General features: G+C 38.4%; 1 protein-coding gene across 1 annotated transcript; it reads right to left on the bottom strand.

The window, feature by feature from the left end:
* Positions 1-8909: 8909 nt before the first annotated feature.
* LOC116249206 (T-complex protein 1 subunit theta) lies at positions 8910-18501 on the bottom strand. The gene is made up of 13 exons (XM_031622410.2): positions 18246-18501; positions 16826-17088; positions 16600-16746; positions 16341-16502; positions 15214-15291; positions 14247-14380; positions 11979-12051; positions 11666-11743; positions 11450-11572; positions 11283-11377; positions 10213-10422; positions 9306-9363; positions 8910-9195 (listed from the first exon to the last, which is right to left on the bottom strand). The coding sequence occupies exons 1-13, from the start codon at positions 18391-18393 to the stop codon at positions 9130-9132; spliced, it is 1635 nt and encodes a 544-aa protein (XP_031478270.1). The 5' UTR covers positions 18394-18501; the 3' UTR covers positions 8910-9129.
* Positions 18502-19038: the final 537 nt, after the last annotated feature.

A 19038-nucleotide genomic window follows, 5' to 3' on the forward strand; every position in this document is an offset into this window, starting at 1 on the left:
GAGCGGAAATCCTTCTTTCCCACACCCAAGGTCCGTCAAAGGAGTATCGTTCCCCTCCATTGGCACAAGAAATGGGTCCGGGACTAGCTGATGGAATATTTCATCCTACCACATAAAATGGAAGCCGAAATCCTTCTTTCCCACCCCAAGGTCCGCCGGAGGAGTCTCTTTCCCCTCCATTGGCACAAGAAATGAGCCCGGTAATGACCGGAGCCAACTCCCTCCATCCCTTACAGCCCGACGCTTAGCCATTAACATTAATTTAAGAGTTTTTCCTTTGCCAGCCCAGGTGGAGAGCATGTGCTAAAAAGATAAGAGCATTGATGTGATGACCTTAATCAAGCCTATAGATGAGAGTTTTGGATCAATTAACATCTTTTAAATACTTCATTTAAGTGTATCACAAATTTAATTCATACAGCCTAAAAATTAAAGCTCCACAACCATATATAGCCTGTTTATATCCTTAATCAACTATTGACCGTCTCACCTCTTAGTTATCGTTGCGGAAGAAGCAATTAACAGACCATAATGACTGAAATGCCGTCAGTAATAGATAATCATTTTTGTGTTGACTCTTGACTTCTTGAATTACTTAAATTTTTTTTTTTCAACTTTTGCAGCCAAGTAAAATTTCAATGCCTTTTACCGCGTTTTCCAATCCATCCTTCTAAGTGAAAAACTCTTTTCTTAACCCTTAAAAAAAGACACAATCTATTTAGTTCCCATGTGCTATAAGAACAAAGTATTACTTATGCCATATCAAATAACTTTTCAAATACTTAAAGATTTTTTACTTTTAGTCAATATTTTTAAGTACATTTTCCATTTATTTCTTCAAAAGATGTTTTTATTAAAGCCCTTTTTTTTGTAAATTCACAATCAATTTAATTGAATCAGATTCACCAAAGCTTTACCAATTCGATTCACAAATTTGATTTTCAGAATACTTTTGTTTCCACAGCTTCAAGTATATACATATTGATCTTTAATTAAGAAAACTTCAATTTATTTCAGAGTCTCTCTCTCTCTCTCTCTCTCTCTCTCAAAAGTGTCACTAATGCTGCATTATAATATTAATTTCGATCGAACAGTACGTCACATTTAATGAGAAGAGTGACGTGATGTGAGAGTCCAGAGAAGATGGCCCAACGTCCGTCTGCTGGCAATGCAGGAATCCAAACATTCAATGCATTTTATAAACCGTCGCTATATGTTCTCGAAAACCGCACACTTCACTATGCACGGTAGCAAGTAGCAACACCCGGCCATGTGCTTCTTAAATCCTTACAATAAATTCCCCAGATCCGATTTGGATCTTCGTTAGATTCGAATCCAAATGCGGATATGATTTGATGCCCACGCTTAGATCCAAACTGAGAGGAAGACGAGTTGTCACATGTTTGATTTGCCCAATTGATCATATGAAAGTTGGGATTAAACCCACAATGCATCACTCACTACATTGGGTCCTATACTTTTTTGTCGCAAACTATGAAGAAGATCTTATTCTATTTTTCACTTATGACGTGTTTAAACGATGGTGATGGAATGTCTCACGATTCCCTGTCTCGAGATACTGGGTCTCAGATGAAACTGAATGCCCCACTCAAACAATGAACAGTTTTCTCCACCATTCAGATAAAACCTCTGCTTTACTGTCCTTTATTAGCAAAAAGGAAAAAGTTTATTTTCGTAAGCATGTATTCTTTATTTTTTGTTTTTGAATTTTAAAATATTTTAAATTGATTTAAAAGGAAAAATATGTGAACCCCTGTCGACTTGTTTGACTGTAATTATATATGTTCACTTTGACTAGTATCATATAGAATATCAAAGTTCTTGAAATATGTATATATTCATGTCTAACGATAACTATAACATTCGAAGCATGTGACAGGATTTGAGAAGAACAATCTTCAATATTTTCGTATATATATCTGTATTGAGTCTTAGTTTTTAGTTTTAGTTCAATACTCCGGCGTATATTTCAAGATGCAAGGCTGTGTGTCCATTAAAAGGGGTCCGCATAAATATGATATCCTTATTGTTGAAGTCTTCTAGCTGATCTCGAGTAAATCCTAAGCTATCAAACACCACCTAATAGATAATTAATGACCAACCAAATTAAGTCTGATCAAATTAAAGCGGCACGCGATAATTAAATCTCCCAAAAAAGTTTTTTTTTTTTTTTTTTTGTTGATCATGAAAAACTCTTACAGTAGAATGAGTACAACAAGAACACCACATCTCGGAAAAGCTCTCACATGGGGGTGGGAGCAAGAAAAGTTTAATTGGAGGGGCAAAACTATATTTTCAAAATTTTAACGGACCGAAACATAAAATTTTAAAAAAATTTATATAACTAAATTAAAATGATTAAAAAATTACATGTAAATTAAAAAAAAATGAGGGCATAGAGTGGCCATGGCTCCTGCCATCCCCACTTTGGCGACACCCCTGCTCTGATAGATCAAGTCATTTTCTATTTAAATTCAGGCTGCAACTACAAGCACTAGTGAAATAGACTTACAGCTAGCCAAATAAATAGCTCTCATAGTTGACTGGCTCGTTAAAGTGAAATGGGCAAAGACATTTAATATTCCTCTTAAATTTGTCTATTTAAAAGTAAATTTTCTTCCTTGAACATTGTATATATATATATATATATATATATATAAAAGAGAGACAGAGAGAGAATTACTTATTTATTTATTAATTATTTGTGGTGAAAAAGAGCTGTTGTTGCCAACTTGTATGTGCTTTGATTAGCCCATAGGCAATGAATCAGCCCCTCGTCATCTAAACATGGCAGTGGGGAAATCAAGCCCAACGTTTTCAAAGGCATAAAAGAATACTAAACCTTTTTTGCAAAGATAAGCCTCAAAGTGTGTGAACTCTAAATTTTGAAATTTTAAAAAAAAAGTAAAATAATTAAAAAATATTCTTTTACCTGCATGATATCACCCTAAAGAAAAAAAAAAGTTATAGTTTTTAGAACATATGCCATTAGAATACGCAGTCTTAAGAACACCATGTTTTAGTTTCTAGAAATATGATCATGCAATGTAGGTATTGTTTCAAGATCTAGCAACCAATTAATACTTCAAATAATTTTATCATTTTCTAAAATAAGAACATATGTTCTTAAAAAGGCCGTCTAATGGCATTTAGTTCAGTTAAAAGTACTACACATTAATCTTAAGCTTTAAGGAAACTTTAGCCCTTTTTTTCATTTTAAATAAAGCCCAACGAGACGCATTCCCCTTGGGACTAACAAAGTGTCAGTTTAAAGAAAAAAAAAAAAACTTTAAAACGCTAATTCAAGGCAAACATTTTTTATGACCTTGTTTTCAACGCTCTTACCATATCCCAAAGCTAAATATATCTATAACTTTATATACTTATGCTGAAATCCAGATGATCACATTTATATTGTCAAGAAAATATTATGATATAATTAGCTGCACTCTTCAACTGTTTGTGTCTATTTAATTACAAATAAAAAAAATTGTAAGGCACCATCTCACAAATTGGCTGATATCAAGCAGTGTTTTGTGGTTTCAAGGAGTATATCGTAGTTGGTCAGGTGAAAGCTTGTAGTTGGTCAAGTAAAAGGTTGTCAGTTGAAATTTCATAAATGTTATTCATTTGCACTGCAAACAGTAGATACATTATACTCTAGTGTTTTACTTTTTCACCGTGTATGAAAAAGCCCGCACTTGACAACACAGAAAAGGATGGCAGTTTTTATCTCTCGTAGCGGGGACCCGGGAAACAAGGAAAAGGAAGACAGTTTTCACCTCTCTTAGTAGCAATTTTTCTATGAGATATCAATCAAATTTTCCAACCTTTTGGCAAAGGTTCAACTTAAAGTTGGCACAGAGTATTGAATGTGAGAATAAATTTCTCCTCAAGAAAGGAGTCAGGAAAAAAAAATGGGTGAACTGAACGTACTGCTACGTCGTTATCGTGAATCGAAGCATTGAGGTATTAGCTAAGGGCGTGAATGCAGCGAATTTTCTTTGGATTTGCACCGGACACCCAGGAAGTACAACTTGTCTTTGGAGAAAAAAAGGAAAAGAGAAGTCAACTTCGATCAGTGACCGGATGTATCGTGTGCCACGTTCTGGTTGAGGTAAAACTCGATCAAACACGGTAAGAAAGTGTTTTCCGTGGTTCTGGTTTCGATGGTAGCCCTTTGTCTTGGTCTATTTTTAGTCCAGTAGAAGGGATCTGACGAGAAATCCTGAATTTTTTTTCGAAACTATCAAATGCGCCTCAAGAATTGATAATTAAAGACCAGCAAGGAAGAAAAACTCTGATGCAATATGATGTTGATAAGTGTTGATGGTGAAAAACATAATATTGGCGGCCATGATCTTTAGTGACGCTTCCCTGGCCAATTCTTTTGAAAGCATAACCAATATGTTTTTATTATAATGACACATGTAACAGAATTAAAAAAAAATTGCTCCATTTATTTGGGTAAAGTATGTCGATGTGTGTATGCATGTGTGCCCCTATATATGTATATATATGTGTGTGTTTGTGCCACTTAGGGCAGGAACTATAAAAGCAAGACTCTTAAATTTTTATTATTTTAAACAAATATGAAGATTAGTACTTTATATGCAGTAATTTAACATATTGATTTTTCACTATTAAAATTTTAATGTTATAAGATTCATTCGGTTTTTTTATTACTGTAAAATCTTTATTAATATAAAAAATAATTAATTTACTATGCATAACATTCTTAAGAATAATTCTATATGATTAGCTTGTACAAAAGAATATTTCAACAATCAATTTTGGGGTTTGGTTTTTGTGTCAGACCTAATAGTCTTTGAATCTACCATTTGTTCATTATGTGTGTGTGTGTATGAGAGAGAGAGAGAAGGGAAAAAATGAGTTGAACCAGCCTCATTTTTTAACTGAATTTTTCCGGGACTAATTTTTCAACCCCACTTTTTTTTTTTAACTCACTCTCTTACTTACTCTCTCTTTCTTACTCCCTTTTTTCCAATCCACGACCATCATTCATCCCTAAGGTTGCTTTGATTACCTCTCAACTTAGATCGAAGGTGGCATTAAAAGATGTGATTTTCAAGATCTTCAATTTAAACAACAAACTGAGGATCTCTGTAACATGGCTCTAAGATCCACGTTACATGTTAAAACCCATAGATTTATGGTCAGATGGAGGAAAGCTCCGACCTTAAATCCATAGATTTGATATCATAGAATCTCATATCACCATGGAAACAAAATCACCCTAACTATTTGTAGATCAGGGAGGAAAAATAAAAGAGAAATCAGAGCGTGTCAGATGCAGGCAGCCAAAAGAAGACAAGAAATCCAAAACAAATATTTCAACCTGTTGAATCCTCAACCTCAAAACTTCCGCGTCTGGCTGACGGCACAAATGGCGCGTCTTACATGAACTCTCCCCACACCTACAGCATCTGAATCAATTATAACCACATGTAGAAGGTAGGTGAATCTTCATGTTGGCCAGTTAAAGCCATTCAATGGCCACATGCACCGAAAAATTCGGCCCCCGGCTGACATGCCGCCGGTCAACTTGCTCCGCCGCATTCATTCCCTCCTTTGCAAATTGTTGGGCACCTTAAATTCTAGTTCCAGTAAGGTTTTCAGGTAGTCCATTACTTCAGGTACGTTAGATGCAATTACCTCGCTTGGGAGCGCTTCAGTGCGAGTGGTGCCAATAAAGATCAATGTGCCTGCAACCAGTAGACTTGAATGAGATAGTTGGAGGTTAGGTGACACTACATATTATTACAATTGGAAAGGTTGTAGGGTTGAATTTGGCGGGCAAATGTTACTCTCTCTCATGCATGCATGCATATGTGTGTGTGTGTGTGTGACTGCAAGCACTAAGCAAAACAAAAAAAAGGCCAATGAGCAAGCAACTATTCTTGCATGAGTGCAGGATAAATGTGTTGTCCAGTGCAGTCCCCGCAGCAACAAATGACACCAGCATACATGCAGATTTAGACTATGGCTTGCTCACATATGTAAAATTTTCTATATCCCCTGCATGAAGCCGGAATCGCTCGTAATCGCTCGTAGCCATATGGCGGTGAATTCGTTCCTAGGCCCTGTACACACCGATTCAACGTTTATATATTCCGAAAATCTTAACATCTCATCATGGCCCCGAGGGACATAGCTCAAATGGGTGACCTTGGGGTGCATTACGCACCATGTCACTCGCTCCACTTCTTGAGGCATCAAAAAACAGGTCATGTACTTTAAGGACAGAGTTGCGTGAGAGCTTTGGCTTTCTTTTAGACGATAGGATGAAATATTCTTCATGCTCCCACAATTACTATAGAACAAGTTGAATGAGGTAATCGGAAGGTTACATCGTACCTTACAAGTGATGGGTCCAGGGTTCGAGGCACACATAGAGCTATCCCCAGGCACTTGGGTAGGGGTTGAGGTCCACCCACAACCTTATGGATGGGTATGCAAGCTGCCAGGCTGGTGGCAGGCAGCACCGCCCAGACCGTCCCTTTCGACCTAGCCTGGCTCGGGCCTTGGCCCAGCACATTGATGAGCCATAAGGCAACCGCTGAAACCCAGCACGTCTGGTGGCTAGAGGCCCATACTTCCAAGTGTACGTAAGGTTTTTATTGCTTCGACCTCAAATAGGGACCGTCAAACGAGTCGGACCGGCGAGTGGGCCTGCCTCTCTAGAAGTCAACTCTGTGTGGGTCCGAACGCAGCGGCATATCTTACAAGGACAACAACGCCATGGAGAAGTTGAAGGCAAAGGTGTCAGAACATGCATGCATGAATCATGGCAGGTCCTGGTTCAGAAACACAGACCCAGTCCTGAACCAGTCAATTGGTGGCCATGAAGCGGAGCCATTCTGCAGACTGGATCAGGCACATGAACACATGCAAACAACATTGAGACCTGGTAAAGCACAGGTTGGGAAAAGTTATTGTTGCTGAAGGGAGGCCGGTTCAATAAATGTGGAAGTTGAAGGTCATAAAGTTGATGGAACATCACGAGTTCAAAACTCATTGAGTACGAACACTGTTATTAGATCTGCACGCATCAATGTGCAGCTGCCCAGAGGCGTACGCCTCACCGGTCTAGGCTAGTGATGCATAGTGAGACGTCCACCTCTGGTTGAAGCATGAGGCGCGCCTGAGATCCATGCCTGGCACGAGTTTTCTTTTTTCTTTTGTTTTTTCCAATTTTAATCTCGACGATAAGAAGTTGTTTTAAACGTTTATTTGTTTTTTAACGCCCGTTTTTCATAGTCACTAAACCTTAACTTATAAAAAAAAAAATGAAAATTTCTAGTTGGGCACCTGTTAAGAATTTGGAACTATGCAACAAAGAAATTCATGTCATCTCTCTTTGCTCTCCAAAATAGCAACCGGCACGAGTTTTTTTTTTTTTCTCAACGATAACAAGTTGTTTTTTATTGTGTTTTTCTTCATTATTTGTTTTTAACGCCCGTTTTTTTTACTCTCTCTCTCTCTCTCTCTCTCTCACACACACACACACACACACATGTTGCCTTCTTGCACTCGGGCATGGATTTTTGTGGTTCCTTTGCTTTGTTTGTTGGTGTCAATGAGAGAGAATCACATGTGGAGCACCTTTCAATTTTTTCTACTGTGATGCTAGGCAGACCCATGATCTTTCAAATGTTTTTATGCTATCTTTTGCATGATTCATATTTATGGGTTCCAAAGGGCGGAGCCAAAAACGTTTAGTTGGGGCACTAATTTTTAAGAAGCATCAATATGTAAATGAAAGAATTTGCTCAAAAACATCAATATAAAAACATAAAAAAATGTTGGGTGTGGGCAATTGCCCACACATAACCCACACCTCCTTCTGCCCTGCCTGATGGGTTCCTAATACTCAACCCTGGCTTTCTCTCCCAATTCAATTAGGTGGATGTCCAGTATGCTAGCATATCAATAAGGGGTACTTTATTCTCTTCCCATACTAGTGCACCTTAGTTGACATTTAGCTATCTCTGAAAGGAAAACATTTGACCCCTTTGAAATATTTTAACATTTCCCCAAAATACCAAATCCTGAATTAAGTTTGTTCTGCTTACTGGATGCATATATAGATTTCTATAGATACTTCAGAGGGATTTTTTGGAGAATTTTGATGGAAGTACACGATACTTCCTTCCATATAAAATTTGAATGTCAGCGTGAAAAGAAAGGGTTTTCTTCCTTTTCCAAAGGCATCAAATATTTAAAACTTTTTTAATTCAAGCTATCATACAAAAAAATATTTTTCATAATGCTTTGCTCACAGGAACAAGTTTATTCAAATATTTCCCCCGTTAAAAGAGTGGAAGATGCTAAGAGAATCACCAATAAAAACACTGCTGCTACGAATCATATTTTATATGTGAAGAAATGAAGACACCTAATTCCCTATGCAAGGAAACGCCAAGAAAGACAGGTGCTAACTTTAGAAAAAACAAATAGATAAAAAATCGTCAACTTCGACGTAACATGTCAGAAGTGCAATGTGAAACAAATTCAGACCCTAATAAGAAACAAAGCAGATACATCGAATGATGCAAACTCGGGTTGCATGCTCCGTGGTTCGGATACAAGTTCAAATATGTAATGGATCGGGTACAGATCTATGTAGATCAAGTACAAACGGGTCAGAAAAATCCAGGTTTTCGCGTTATTCAATAAAGTAGGGACATCCGATAAAGTTGGACACCATAGTTTCCTGTATCCATGGATCTCAAAACCGGGTACAGGTCAGATATAACCAGTTCAAACCTATAAGTCAAGGATCCAATCCAGATTCCCATTTAATTCAATTGGAGGAAACACAAAAAGGAAAAGAAAATTGGAGGGAACACAAAAAGGAAAAGAGGTAACATATAAACGACAATCACTTTAAGTGAATTATAGATCAAGTGAAGCCAAAATTTATCAAGACCTGAAGTACTAAGCAAACTCCTAAAGCTGTGAGGAACACAACACCAAAAAAATTTTACACAAACATAGAAGGTGGGCCTCCTCCGGAAAACCTTCAATTGCGTCTCAATCAACTCTGTCAAAATAACTCAATGAACGGATAACTCACAACAACAATCAATCCTCATCCATGGCAGCAGGTGCATCTCTCTTCGGGCCACCAGCTTGTTTTGCCATTATTATCTGCAATGGAGAGATAAGTAGATTATAAACCCACGTAGAGAACTGCTTGGCTGCATGTAAAATGTAAATGAATGAAAGAGAGAGAGAGAGAGAGAGAGAGGGAGAGAGACCTGGTCAACCCTAAGAACCGTGCAGGCAGCATCAGCCGCAAATTTGAGAGCAAAGAACCTATAAGAAAAGCCAAAGGAGACCATCAGAATTTACAGAACCAATAATGATAAGAGGAAAGAAGCACGAGCATCAGTATTAGGACTCATCAACCCCTATTGATTGTGGACCGTGTTTTACAATTTTGGAGCACCAAAAAGTTGACAACTTTTTGTTTCCAATACGTGAGTAAATGCACTGCGTTAGAAAGCCATTCCGAGTATCTCGGTCTTCATGGCCAGTCCATAAATGGTAAGCAAGAGAATAAAAACACAACTTTTCCCTCGACAAAAAACTTGTGAAAATACCTCTTCACAATCTTTATCTAGGCACACTCCTGACCAATATTTAGTTTATTGAGCTTCAATATGGAAGCACCATAGGCCCAGAGTTCACCAATTCTAACTCGAAAATAACCACCACTTAGAGTTGGCGCACCAATGCCAGACTGCAATTTCTGACTGGATACAAAATTCATAGTTGGAGTTGATTCCAATCAGGAGAAACAGGTGGACAGGTAGCCACAACCTCAAAAACTCCACGAGTTGAGAAATGGCAGCAGAATGAGTTTTTACTAGTAACAATAAGAGATCTATTCTGCAAACATTTGGCACCATCTCACTACCATAATAGTCTGATATTACTTGAGAGTGCGTTCACAAAGTAATCCAGGCCAATCAGAACGGACAAATTGTGTAGAAGACAATAATCATCTCAAGCAAAAGAAATCAGTATAACATACAACAGCGTTAGAACAATAATGATGAAATTTTCCAAATGCACTCAGTTGAAGATCAAGAAGAAAAAAGCACAAGGTACGCAAAGTGGCAAGCTTGATGAACGAATCAACAACTTGAATAAGTAACTCACTTTGTGACATAAAGGTCCCAAATGTTCCTGGCTGCTATATCTCTGCAAGCACCGTCCTCCAGGTCAATTCCCACTCTGACATTTCCAGCTGCATGCTCAGCATAAAGAGAAGAAATAATCTCCATTGCGTTGAGTCCACCATTCTCAGCCAAGGTCTTAGGAACCATTTCAAAGCTTTCTGCAAATTTTGCGATGGCATATTGATCCAACCTTCATAAAACCAAAACAATAAGAAACGAAATAGCAGTAGAAAACCAAAAGTTCATAAGAATGGCTAAGCAAGACCATAGTAGTGTTTCATATGAAAACTAAATGCCACATACTACAGTTTTAACAAATTTATAGCCTATAGAATCAGATCAATGTCACACCAATGCAAGTCAGATAAGTTCTACTGCCTAAGGGAAACCAAACAAAAGGATCAGCCTTTGTGTTTCTTTAAGGTATGAATACTACCTAACAATGACCAAATTTTTCTAGTCAAACTGAGTAGCAATATAAATATGAAGTGTCGGCACTTGGACCACTGTGTGGTAGCAGCCTGCTACCTTGTACTCACTAAATCAGCAAAAGAAACACTTATACACCCAAGAGGAACCATGTTTTCCCTTAATCTAGGGTTTCTCCCCCAAAGCCTCTATCATTTCATGTGTTAAGGCATAATCGAGTCCTCTCCATATATATAAGCTCGATAACACTTTCAGGTCTGGTCGTGTATGATGCAGGACCCAACTTCCATTTATTATTTAGTCCTTACTTTCTACCATACTTACAAGAGAGTCCCACGAATATCACTGTGCTTCTGAACGATCTCCCACCTGTTGTCTGTACATCTTGGCACATATATAATGGTGCCAGCTTTTGTGAACAGGTCTAAGAAAATATAAAGTAACAAGTCTAAACAAGTACAAGGTAACAGCCCAAAAAGCTAGCCTCCACTCAATTAAGAGGAGGTTCCAGAATATATGGATTTCACAACCCAAATGTCCATAAAGCAGTACACGAAATGTCTTAAATTATCATGATCTAGTAAACTAAAAGGTGAAAAAGTTCAATAGAGCATAATTTACCCAGTTTCTTTAAAAGAAAACTCCTTTATTCTTCTCGCCAACTCAATTTCAGTAGCTGCAGCCCCTGGAACAATGCGACTATCCCTGCACATTGCCTGATAAAACATAAACAGATGTCAAATAAAGTCTCAAATGTGAAAAAGTGTCAGTGAATACTGCCAAACTACCTTATATGTATTCACACCATCATCCACTGCTCTTTCAAGATCGTCCAAGATGCTCTCGGTACTTCCTCGCAACACAACCGTTGAAACGAAATTTCCACCCTCTTCATTTTTCACAATAGTAACCTATGTCTCAAGAAATTGGACGTCATTTTTTGAACGGAGAGAGAACACATTGGAACAAGATATAAGAAACAAAGACATGCTAAACGTCTGTACCCGTGTACCACCAATTTCTTCAACAGAAACTGAGTCAGCATATCCTAGTTCATCTGCATTTGGCTTGCTAAGCTTCAACTGTGACAAAAATTACACAACCATCACTATTGAGCCAGAGATAAGGATTCTGTATTGTACATCTACATGCTCAAATGGCTAAGAGAACTTGCAATTCTAACTTTCTAAAATAAAAGAACTTGAACATCTTATCCAAAAAGAGTTAGGATCACACTACTCAGAGAACGTCATCAGTATAAAACATGAAACACCCTCAAAAAGAACAAATGTGATCAAACATGCTAAAGAAACTTACAAGTGCTACAGCACCAGTCGTACGGCAAAATCTCCTGAGTTCAAATTTTGAGCTTATTTTCAGAACCATGAGCCTGTTTGTGCACAAAAGACACAAATACCATTAAGATCAAAAAATTAGTGACAAAGGCAGTATATGCACAATGATTCCAGAGCTCATCCTAATTCTTCACTTTGTATGATGAAAGAGATTGCCAAAATTAGCACATTAATGTGACTTACATACAAACACTAAAACAAAGTGATAAACTGAAACCATACTTATTCTGGATATGGATACCCGATACCCAAAAAGTTGGTACACTCAAAGTGTAAAGTTGCAAAGAGAAATAACAGGACAAAATTTGACATTCATATTTATAAAGAAACACCAAGAGTATCAAATGCCAAGAAGTGTCCGTTCAAGCACTAAAGATGTTCCAGGAACATTTTCCCCAATTTATAAAACAATTCGATTGAAATATTGGACTTATATTACATGCATATACAGTTGAAATCCATATAAAGGACATATTGCTCTTGCAAAGTCTGTTTATTGTTTTTCTTTCTTTTTCACTTAAGGATTTTTCTGTCCTTACCCAACCTGCAGAAATCCAAACCTAGGATCCCATTTGAGGTTCAGTAAGGGGCCGTTTGATGCCCTGGAAATCCACTGTAGCAGTGGAAAAAAATTTCAAAATTTTAAAATTTTTCCTTCTCATCAAACTTAGAATTTTTTTTTACCGTTAAAAGTGAAAACGGCAAAATATTTCTGGAAAAAATTTTCCAGCCAGAGGGATGGAAAAATTTTTCAGGAAATATTTTTGTGACCGTTGGAGGAGGAAGGGAAGGAAGGAGGGAGGAGAAGCGCAGAGGAGGAAGGGAAAGAAGGAGGGAGGAGGAAGGAGGAGGAGGAAGGGAAGGAGGGAAGAGGAAGAAGGGAAAGAAGGAGGAGGAGGAGGAAGGGAAGGATGGAGGAGAAAGAAGGGGAGGAGGGCACGGTGAGGAGGGAAGGAGAAGAGGGGAAGAGGGCACAGCGAGGAGGGAAGGAGAAGAGGGAAAGAAGGGAGAGGGGAAGAGGGCACGAGGAGGGAAGGGGAAGAGGGGAAGAAGGGGAGGAGGGCACGAGGAGGGAAGGAGAAGAGGGGAAGAGGGGAAGAAGGGGAGGAGGGCACGCGAGGGGAAGGGGAAGAAGGGGAAGAGGGGAAGAGGGGAAGAAGGGGAAGAGGGAGAAGAGGGAAGAGGGGAAGAAGGGAAGGAGGGCACCCGAGGGGAAGGAGAAGAGGGGAAGAAGGGGAAGAGGGAGAAGAGGGGAAGAAGGGGAGGATGGCACGAGGAGGGAAGGAGAAGAGGGGAAGAAGGGAAGAAGGGAAAGAGGGAGAAGAGGGGAAGAAGGGAAAGAGGGAGAAGAGGGGAAGAGGGGAAGAAGGGGAGGAGGGCACGCGAGGGGAAGGAGAAGAGGGGAAGAAGGGGAAGAAGGGGAAGAGGGAGAAGAGGGGAAGAAGGGGAAGAAGGGGAAGAGGGAGAAGAGGGGAAGAAGGGGAGGAGGGCACGCCAGGGCACCTCCCCACGTCCCCCGCCGCCGCCGATGGCACCGCCTGACGCCTCTTCCCCAAAATCCTCCCTCCTTCCTTTCCCTTTCCTTCCCTTCCCTTCTTCCTCCTCCTCCCTTCTCTTCCCTTCTTCCTCCTTCTTCCTCCTCCCTCCTTCCCTTCCCTTCCCTTCCCTTCTTCCTCCTCCTCCTCCTCCTCCTTCCCTTCCCTTCCCTTCCCTTCCCTTCTTCCATTTCTACCAAACGACGAAATTTCTTTCCGAAAAAATATTTCTTACTTAACAAACACAAGCTTGTTTTGGAAATATGGAAATTTTTTTCTTATTTCTCAATTCCAAAAATATATTTCTGGAAATTTTTTTCCGTTTCCATGGTTTCCAGCCATCAAACGGCCCCTAAGGGAGCAAAAAAAAAACATGGCAAATTATCCCTGGAATGTTGAAAATTTGATTTTTCTCAAGTTGTTGGCTTGAATATGCATAACCTATTATCAGAGAAGAAATCTTCTACGTAATAGCAACAAAAAAGGAATATTGCATGTGGCTGCAGAGAAAGCACTATCAAGAATCGTTCTCAAAAGGGCACCTACAACCACATGCGGCCTTCTACTGTTTGAACACCATATTCTTCAGTTCAATAAAGATGGAACTAAAGAGCCTTTTGACAGAATAAAGCAAAAGTATTGATCATGTAAACAAATAATAAAATGTGTTAAAAGGATGATACAGATGAGCTTACTTGTAACGTTCACAGAAATGCAATGCCATATCTCCAACTGCTGCACCACTAACAATAACTTTGGCACCAGAATCAGCAACTGATTTAATGAGCTCTTCAACTTTAGCTTCCTCAGTTTTTGCATAGCTCTCTAACTGCAAAAGTATACACGATTTCAACTTTTCAGACCACAATCAACTCCATGGAGATAACGGCAAAGGGAACAAACCAAGGAATTGATGGATAATGGTAGCAGTAAAAAAGAAAAACAATTGCCAATATAATGGTAGCATTAAAAAAGAAAAACAATTGCCAATAGAAGAGTCCAAGGGACTATCCACATTGTTAGCCAAGCAATTAGTCAGATGAATAGTCCATATCCACGTAGTTGATAGGACCCTACACCACGGACTAATCAACCACCCATGTCAACTAGTCCCTACTAGTCAGTGAGTGACTGATAGGTTCTTGGGTCAGTCCTACATTTAATTACTCCATTTATCCTCTACCATTAAAAAAAAAAAAAACAAATCCCTTCCTTTTGAAACGTCTTTTCACTGTATATAATAATATGATTTAATGTTTCACCGACTATGACTGATTGAAACTGATTAGACCTGACTAGTCCTTACTAGTCTACTCAGGTCCTTGACCAAATTGTGTCCATGTTTCGATGGACAACTTAGGAAGCTACATATAGAATCAGACCTTGAGGCTTGAACATCAAGAACAGAAAGAAAAATTAGATCACATCCAACTGAATAAGAACAAAAATATATCTTGAATCAGAAAGTAAAGAAGTTCAAGCATCCTTAGCACCAAGACACTTCATAATACATTAAAAAAAAAATTCAATTGCTGAACCAGATGTTTACATCTAAAGTGTAAATTTAAAATAGAAAAGCAACATATCTGCAAATCTTGGTAACATGCACAGTTACTGAACACCCACGTTGAAGAAACCACATGTAATCATATTTATTATTACCTGCTCAGCACTTCGAATAAGAACAGTTCCTTTTGTTTCAGTCGCAGATGTGTCTACACCTCCAGAGAAAACTGCAACCTATAAAATAATAAAAGAACATGGTCTAGAGGTTAACAGTTCAGAGATATCAGTCCATTAATGCCCTGCGACCTAGCAACTTTTCATAGATAAACACTACAGGAAGTACTTCCAAGAAAGCTAAGTGCATCATGCACGAAAAAATTATCCTAAAACTCAGAAGCAAACAGCAGTATGGAAGAGTTTTTATTTTTTCATAGCATAAAAGAAAAAAAAATGATTCATAAGAAACAAATTATAACTCTCACAAAACTGTTGTTCTGCTAAAAGTAACAGTATCTTCTAGTTCCGTTCAAGTACTTGAAATAGTTTTCCTTTTTAGAGAAGAAAAAGAGCTTAGTAAATTTAGCAAAAGAAACATTCAAGCTTCATTGCATGTAAAAGGCAACGAACCATATTCTTCTACTATGAAGAGAAATGATACAATTATCAGCTCAAATATGCACAAACAAAATCTCAACAGCATGTGAAACTTTTGCAGTGATTTTTCAGACATACAAACTGGAAAAGAAGATAGAACATCTTACATAGTTTTGATACATTAGCCAACAAAAAGACACAAATAAATCTCCTGTCACTTGCCAAATATGAATCATAGTTAAAATGTAAGAGAATTGATAAAAACTACAATTTCATTACAGACAAGAAAAAAAGTTAGGCGGTACTCTGAGAGATACCAAATGAATTCTCAAACGAGATAGGAAAATATCAAAGGTTGGACATTGCCTGCACCGATACATTTAACTTTCTACAGTTTTAGCACAAGAACTTACGAACACCTAACAGCTACTCTCAGAAAGACAATTTACTTATCTGAAATACAACTGGAAAGCAAAAGAAAAAATAGAAAAACTGTGATGAAGAACAACCATGACGACATTGGCGAACCTTAAGAACAGATAAAATGAGGCATAAATTTGTTGTTTAGATAGGATGGATGGAGAAGGCTCTTTGGGGGTTTCAAAATGGATACATACAGGTATAGAAAACAAAGAACGACACAAATACAACAAATCACTTCAAAATATAACTTCAGATGGAAGACTTACTTTAGCTTTTTCAATTCTTTTGATGGTTCCAACAGCATCATTCTTTAAAACCATGCCACGGACAACAGTGCTATTGTGCAAACCTCCACCAACAAGCTTTGCAACTCGAACGTTATCCACATTAAAATTCACCGGGTTCTTGGGGCAAACCTGGATGCATGCCTGAAAAGCAAATCGATTGCGATAAGGCAACCAGACATGGAAGTGAATCTAATTAAATTACCAACAAATGCAAATTGCAAAGCATTTTGAAGCTCACGTCAGCAATGAGTGGGGATAACACATCCTCCTGACCAAATTGCTTGCTAGCAACAGCAGCTTTAATTCGAGAAACAACTTCATCCTTGTTTCGCACATTCATTGTTTCTGAACCTTTCTCAACCAACTCATTCAGAACTTCAACTGTCTGAAAATAAAAAAAATGCCACACAAAAATTTAACCCAATGACTGAAGAATAATGAAATAGAAAAAAAAAATATGGAACCTTATCAATAGCTTTAGTATAGCCACTAATGATTTCACTAGGATGTAATCCTGTTCGGATCAGCTCCTCCGCATTCTGGAGAAGCTCCCCAGCAAATGATATTGTAAGATTTGCCCCATCACCTATTTCCTCTTGTTGTGCTTTTCCAGCCAAGACTAGAATCTTTGCAGCAGGATGTTGAACCTCAAGTTCATTCACAATTGTTGCAGCATCATTTGTAATAAAAAGCTTGTCCAAATGATTAATAACCATTTTATTCATGCCTGTACATGGTCAATGCATATCAAACAGTGGTCAGATATCTAATCAGAATAGTACACTTGAAGTGTTAAGCCTAAAAAGAACATGCCATGTGCACTACTTATAGTATCGTGTAATACGTACAAATTTTGAAAACACAGCAAAAAAACCATTCGGAGACCGTCTAGGTTTACCCCAACATTTATAACCACATGCATTGTATTACAATTCTATGCACGAGTAACACTAAAGAAAGAGAAAATTTTCATGCATTCAGTTCATTATTTTGTTTCTCGGCTACTTCAGATACCCAGCAAAAAGTACGGCAATTTGTTTCCATCAACTTCCTGATAAGATTCTTATTCCAGGATAGTGAAGATTTGTCCGTTGATAACGAATCCGATCATAAAATCTGTTAGTTGGACCTACAAGTCATTCCTAGATCATCACCAAAACCAATCAGAGCCTACGCCTGTCAGCATGAGAAAAGCAGGATGACCGTTAAATAGCCCACCTTATCACATTAAAGTTCTAGAAGAAAATGGACAGCGTCAAATTTTTTTCCAAATGGAAAGTACAGGGAAAACAACATAACCATATCCCAAAAGTAGCACTATAAAGATAAGCACCACAATTTTCCAACTAACCAAATCATCCCCAAAAATCCTTCATTTTGACAAACCCTAAGTTAACGTGATCGCTGAGAGCCAAAGCAACAATAGCCCTTCTTTTTTCTCCTTTCAACCAAACCAAATACGAAAAGTGCACACTCAAAGAAAATAAAACATTGCCAGCAATAAGAACAAAACACGGACCTTCACAATCACTTAATGGAAGAAGCCAACAACGCTCAAATCTAAGAACCTAGCCCACATAGCTTAGCATAATAACCAACGGATCACAGGGCAAAAACTAAACACCTTTATCAACCGAAACAAGCTAAAACCCCGAAAGTGCACCAGAATCGTCTTTCTCCATACATTCACTACACTACTGAAACTCCAAAATCCATGACACAGCATGAGACCAAGCAAGGATCTTTCCGCATCATATGGATCAAGTACCTAGAAACCGAAACTTGGGCATCCAACCAAGCTTCAAAAGCGAACCGAAAAGCGCAATAGGAGCCATCAAATGGACTAAGCATAAAAATGGGAGACAGAACATGAGATGTGCTGACCATTAGGACCAAGAGAGGTTCGAGTAATGGTGGAAAGCTGCTTGCAGGCGTCGATGTTCTTGAGGACGGCCTCGTCGAGCCCCGAAAGGTGCCTGTGGCCTTCCTTGAGCATCGCCTGGATGCCATAGGGCTGGAACTGGTACACCATCTCTGCGGAACCCTAGAAATGGAGGCACTCTCACTCTCTCCCGTGTCTCCTTTTTCCCTCCTTCGCACGAAGAAGGCGGCAACGACTAGTAAGGGATGCAAGAACGACGGTACCCGAACCTTATGTGAGGTGCTAACCGGTCCGATCTAAAATAGATTCGAAGTCCTCAGACCCATATCCTGTTCAAGTGGGCGGTACGAAGTCCGGTTTGGATGTACGATATGAAATCCAGATCCAGATCAAACCTCAATTCGTAGTATGAACAAGGTATAAATCATTTTCCTTCTTTTTTTTTCAATTGAATGTGCTTAATTAAAGATGAGCTCTACAACCTCGAATATATATATATATATATATAAGTAAAACAAATAATAAATAATGCCTCTTAATTTATGTTGTTTATTCATTTATATTTCCTTTTAATTGCTCAAATTAAAAATTACCGCCTAACTTATGCTAAAATGATCCACTCTAACTTTTGGGATTGAAGAAATGGGCACTCGATGTTTGAATAAAGTTGTCAAAGATGTGAGAAAATTGATATTGTAAAATATTTTATAATATTTGACTTCTTCAAGTGGTTCCGTTAATTTATTGATATCACTATTTATATTTATGGCATAGCTGGTTGGACCAACGACTCCT

The sequence above is a fragment of the Nymphaea colorata genome, chromosome 2, assembly GCF_008831285.2.
Source record: "Nymphaea colorata isolate Beijing-Zhang1983 chromosome 2, ASM883128v2, whole genome shotgun sequence".
NCBI classification, from domain to species: Eukaryota; Viridiplantae; Streptophyta; class Magnoliopsida; order Nymphaeales; family Nymphaeaceae; genus Nymphaea; species Nymphaea colorata.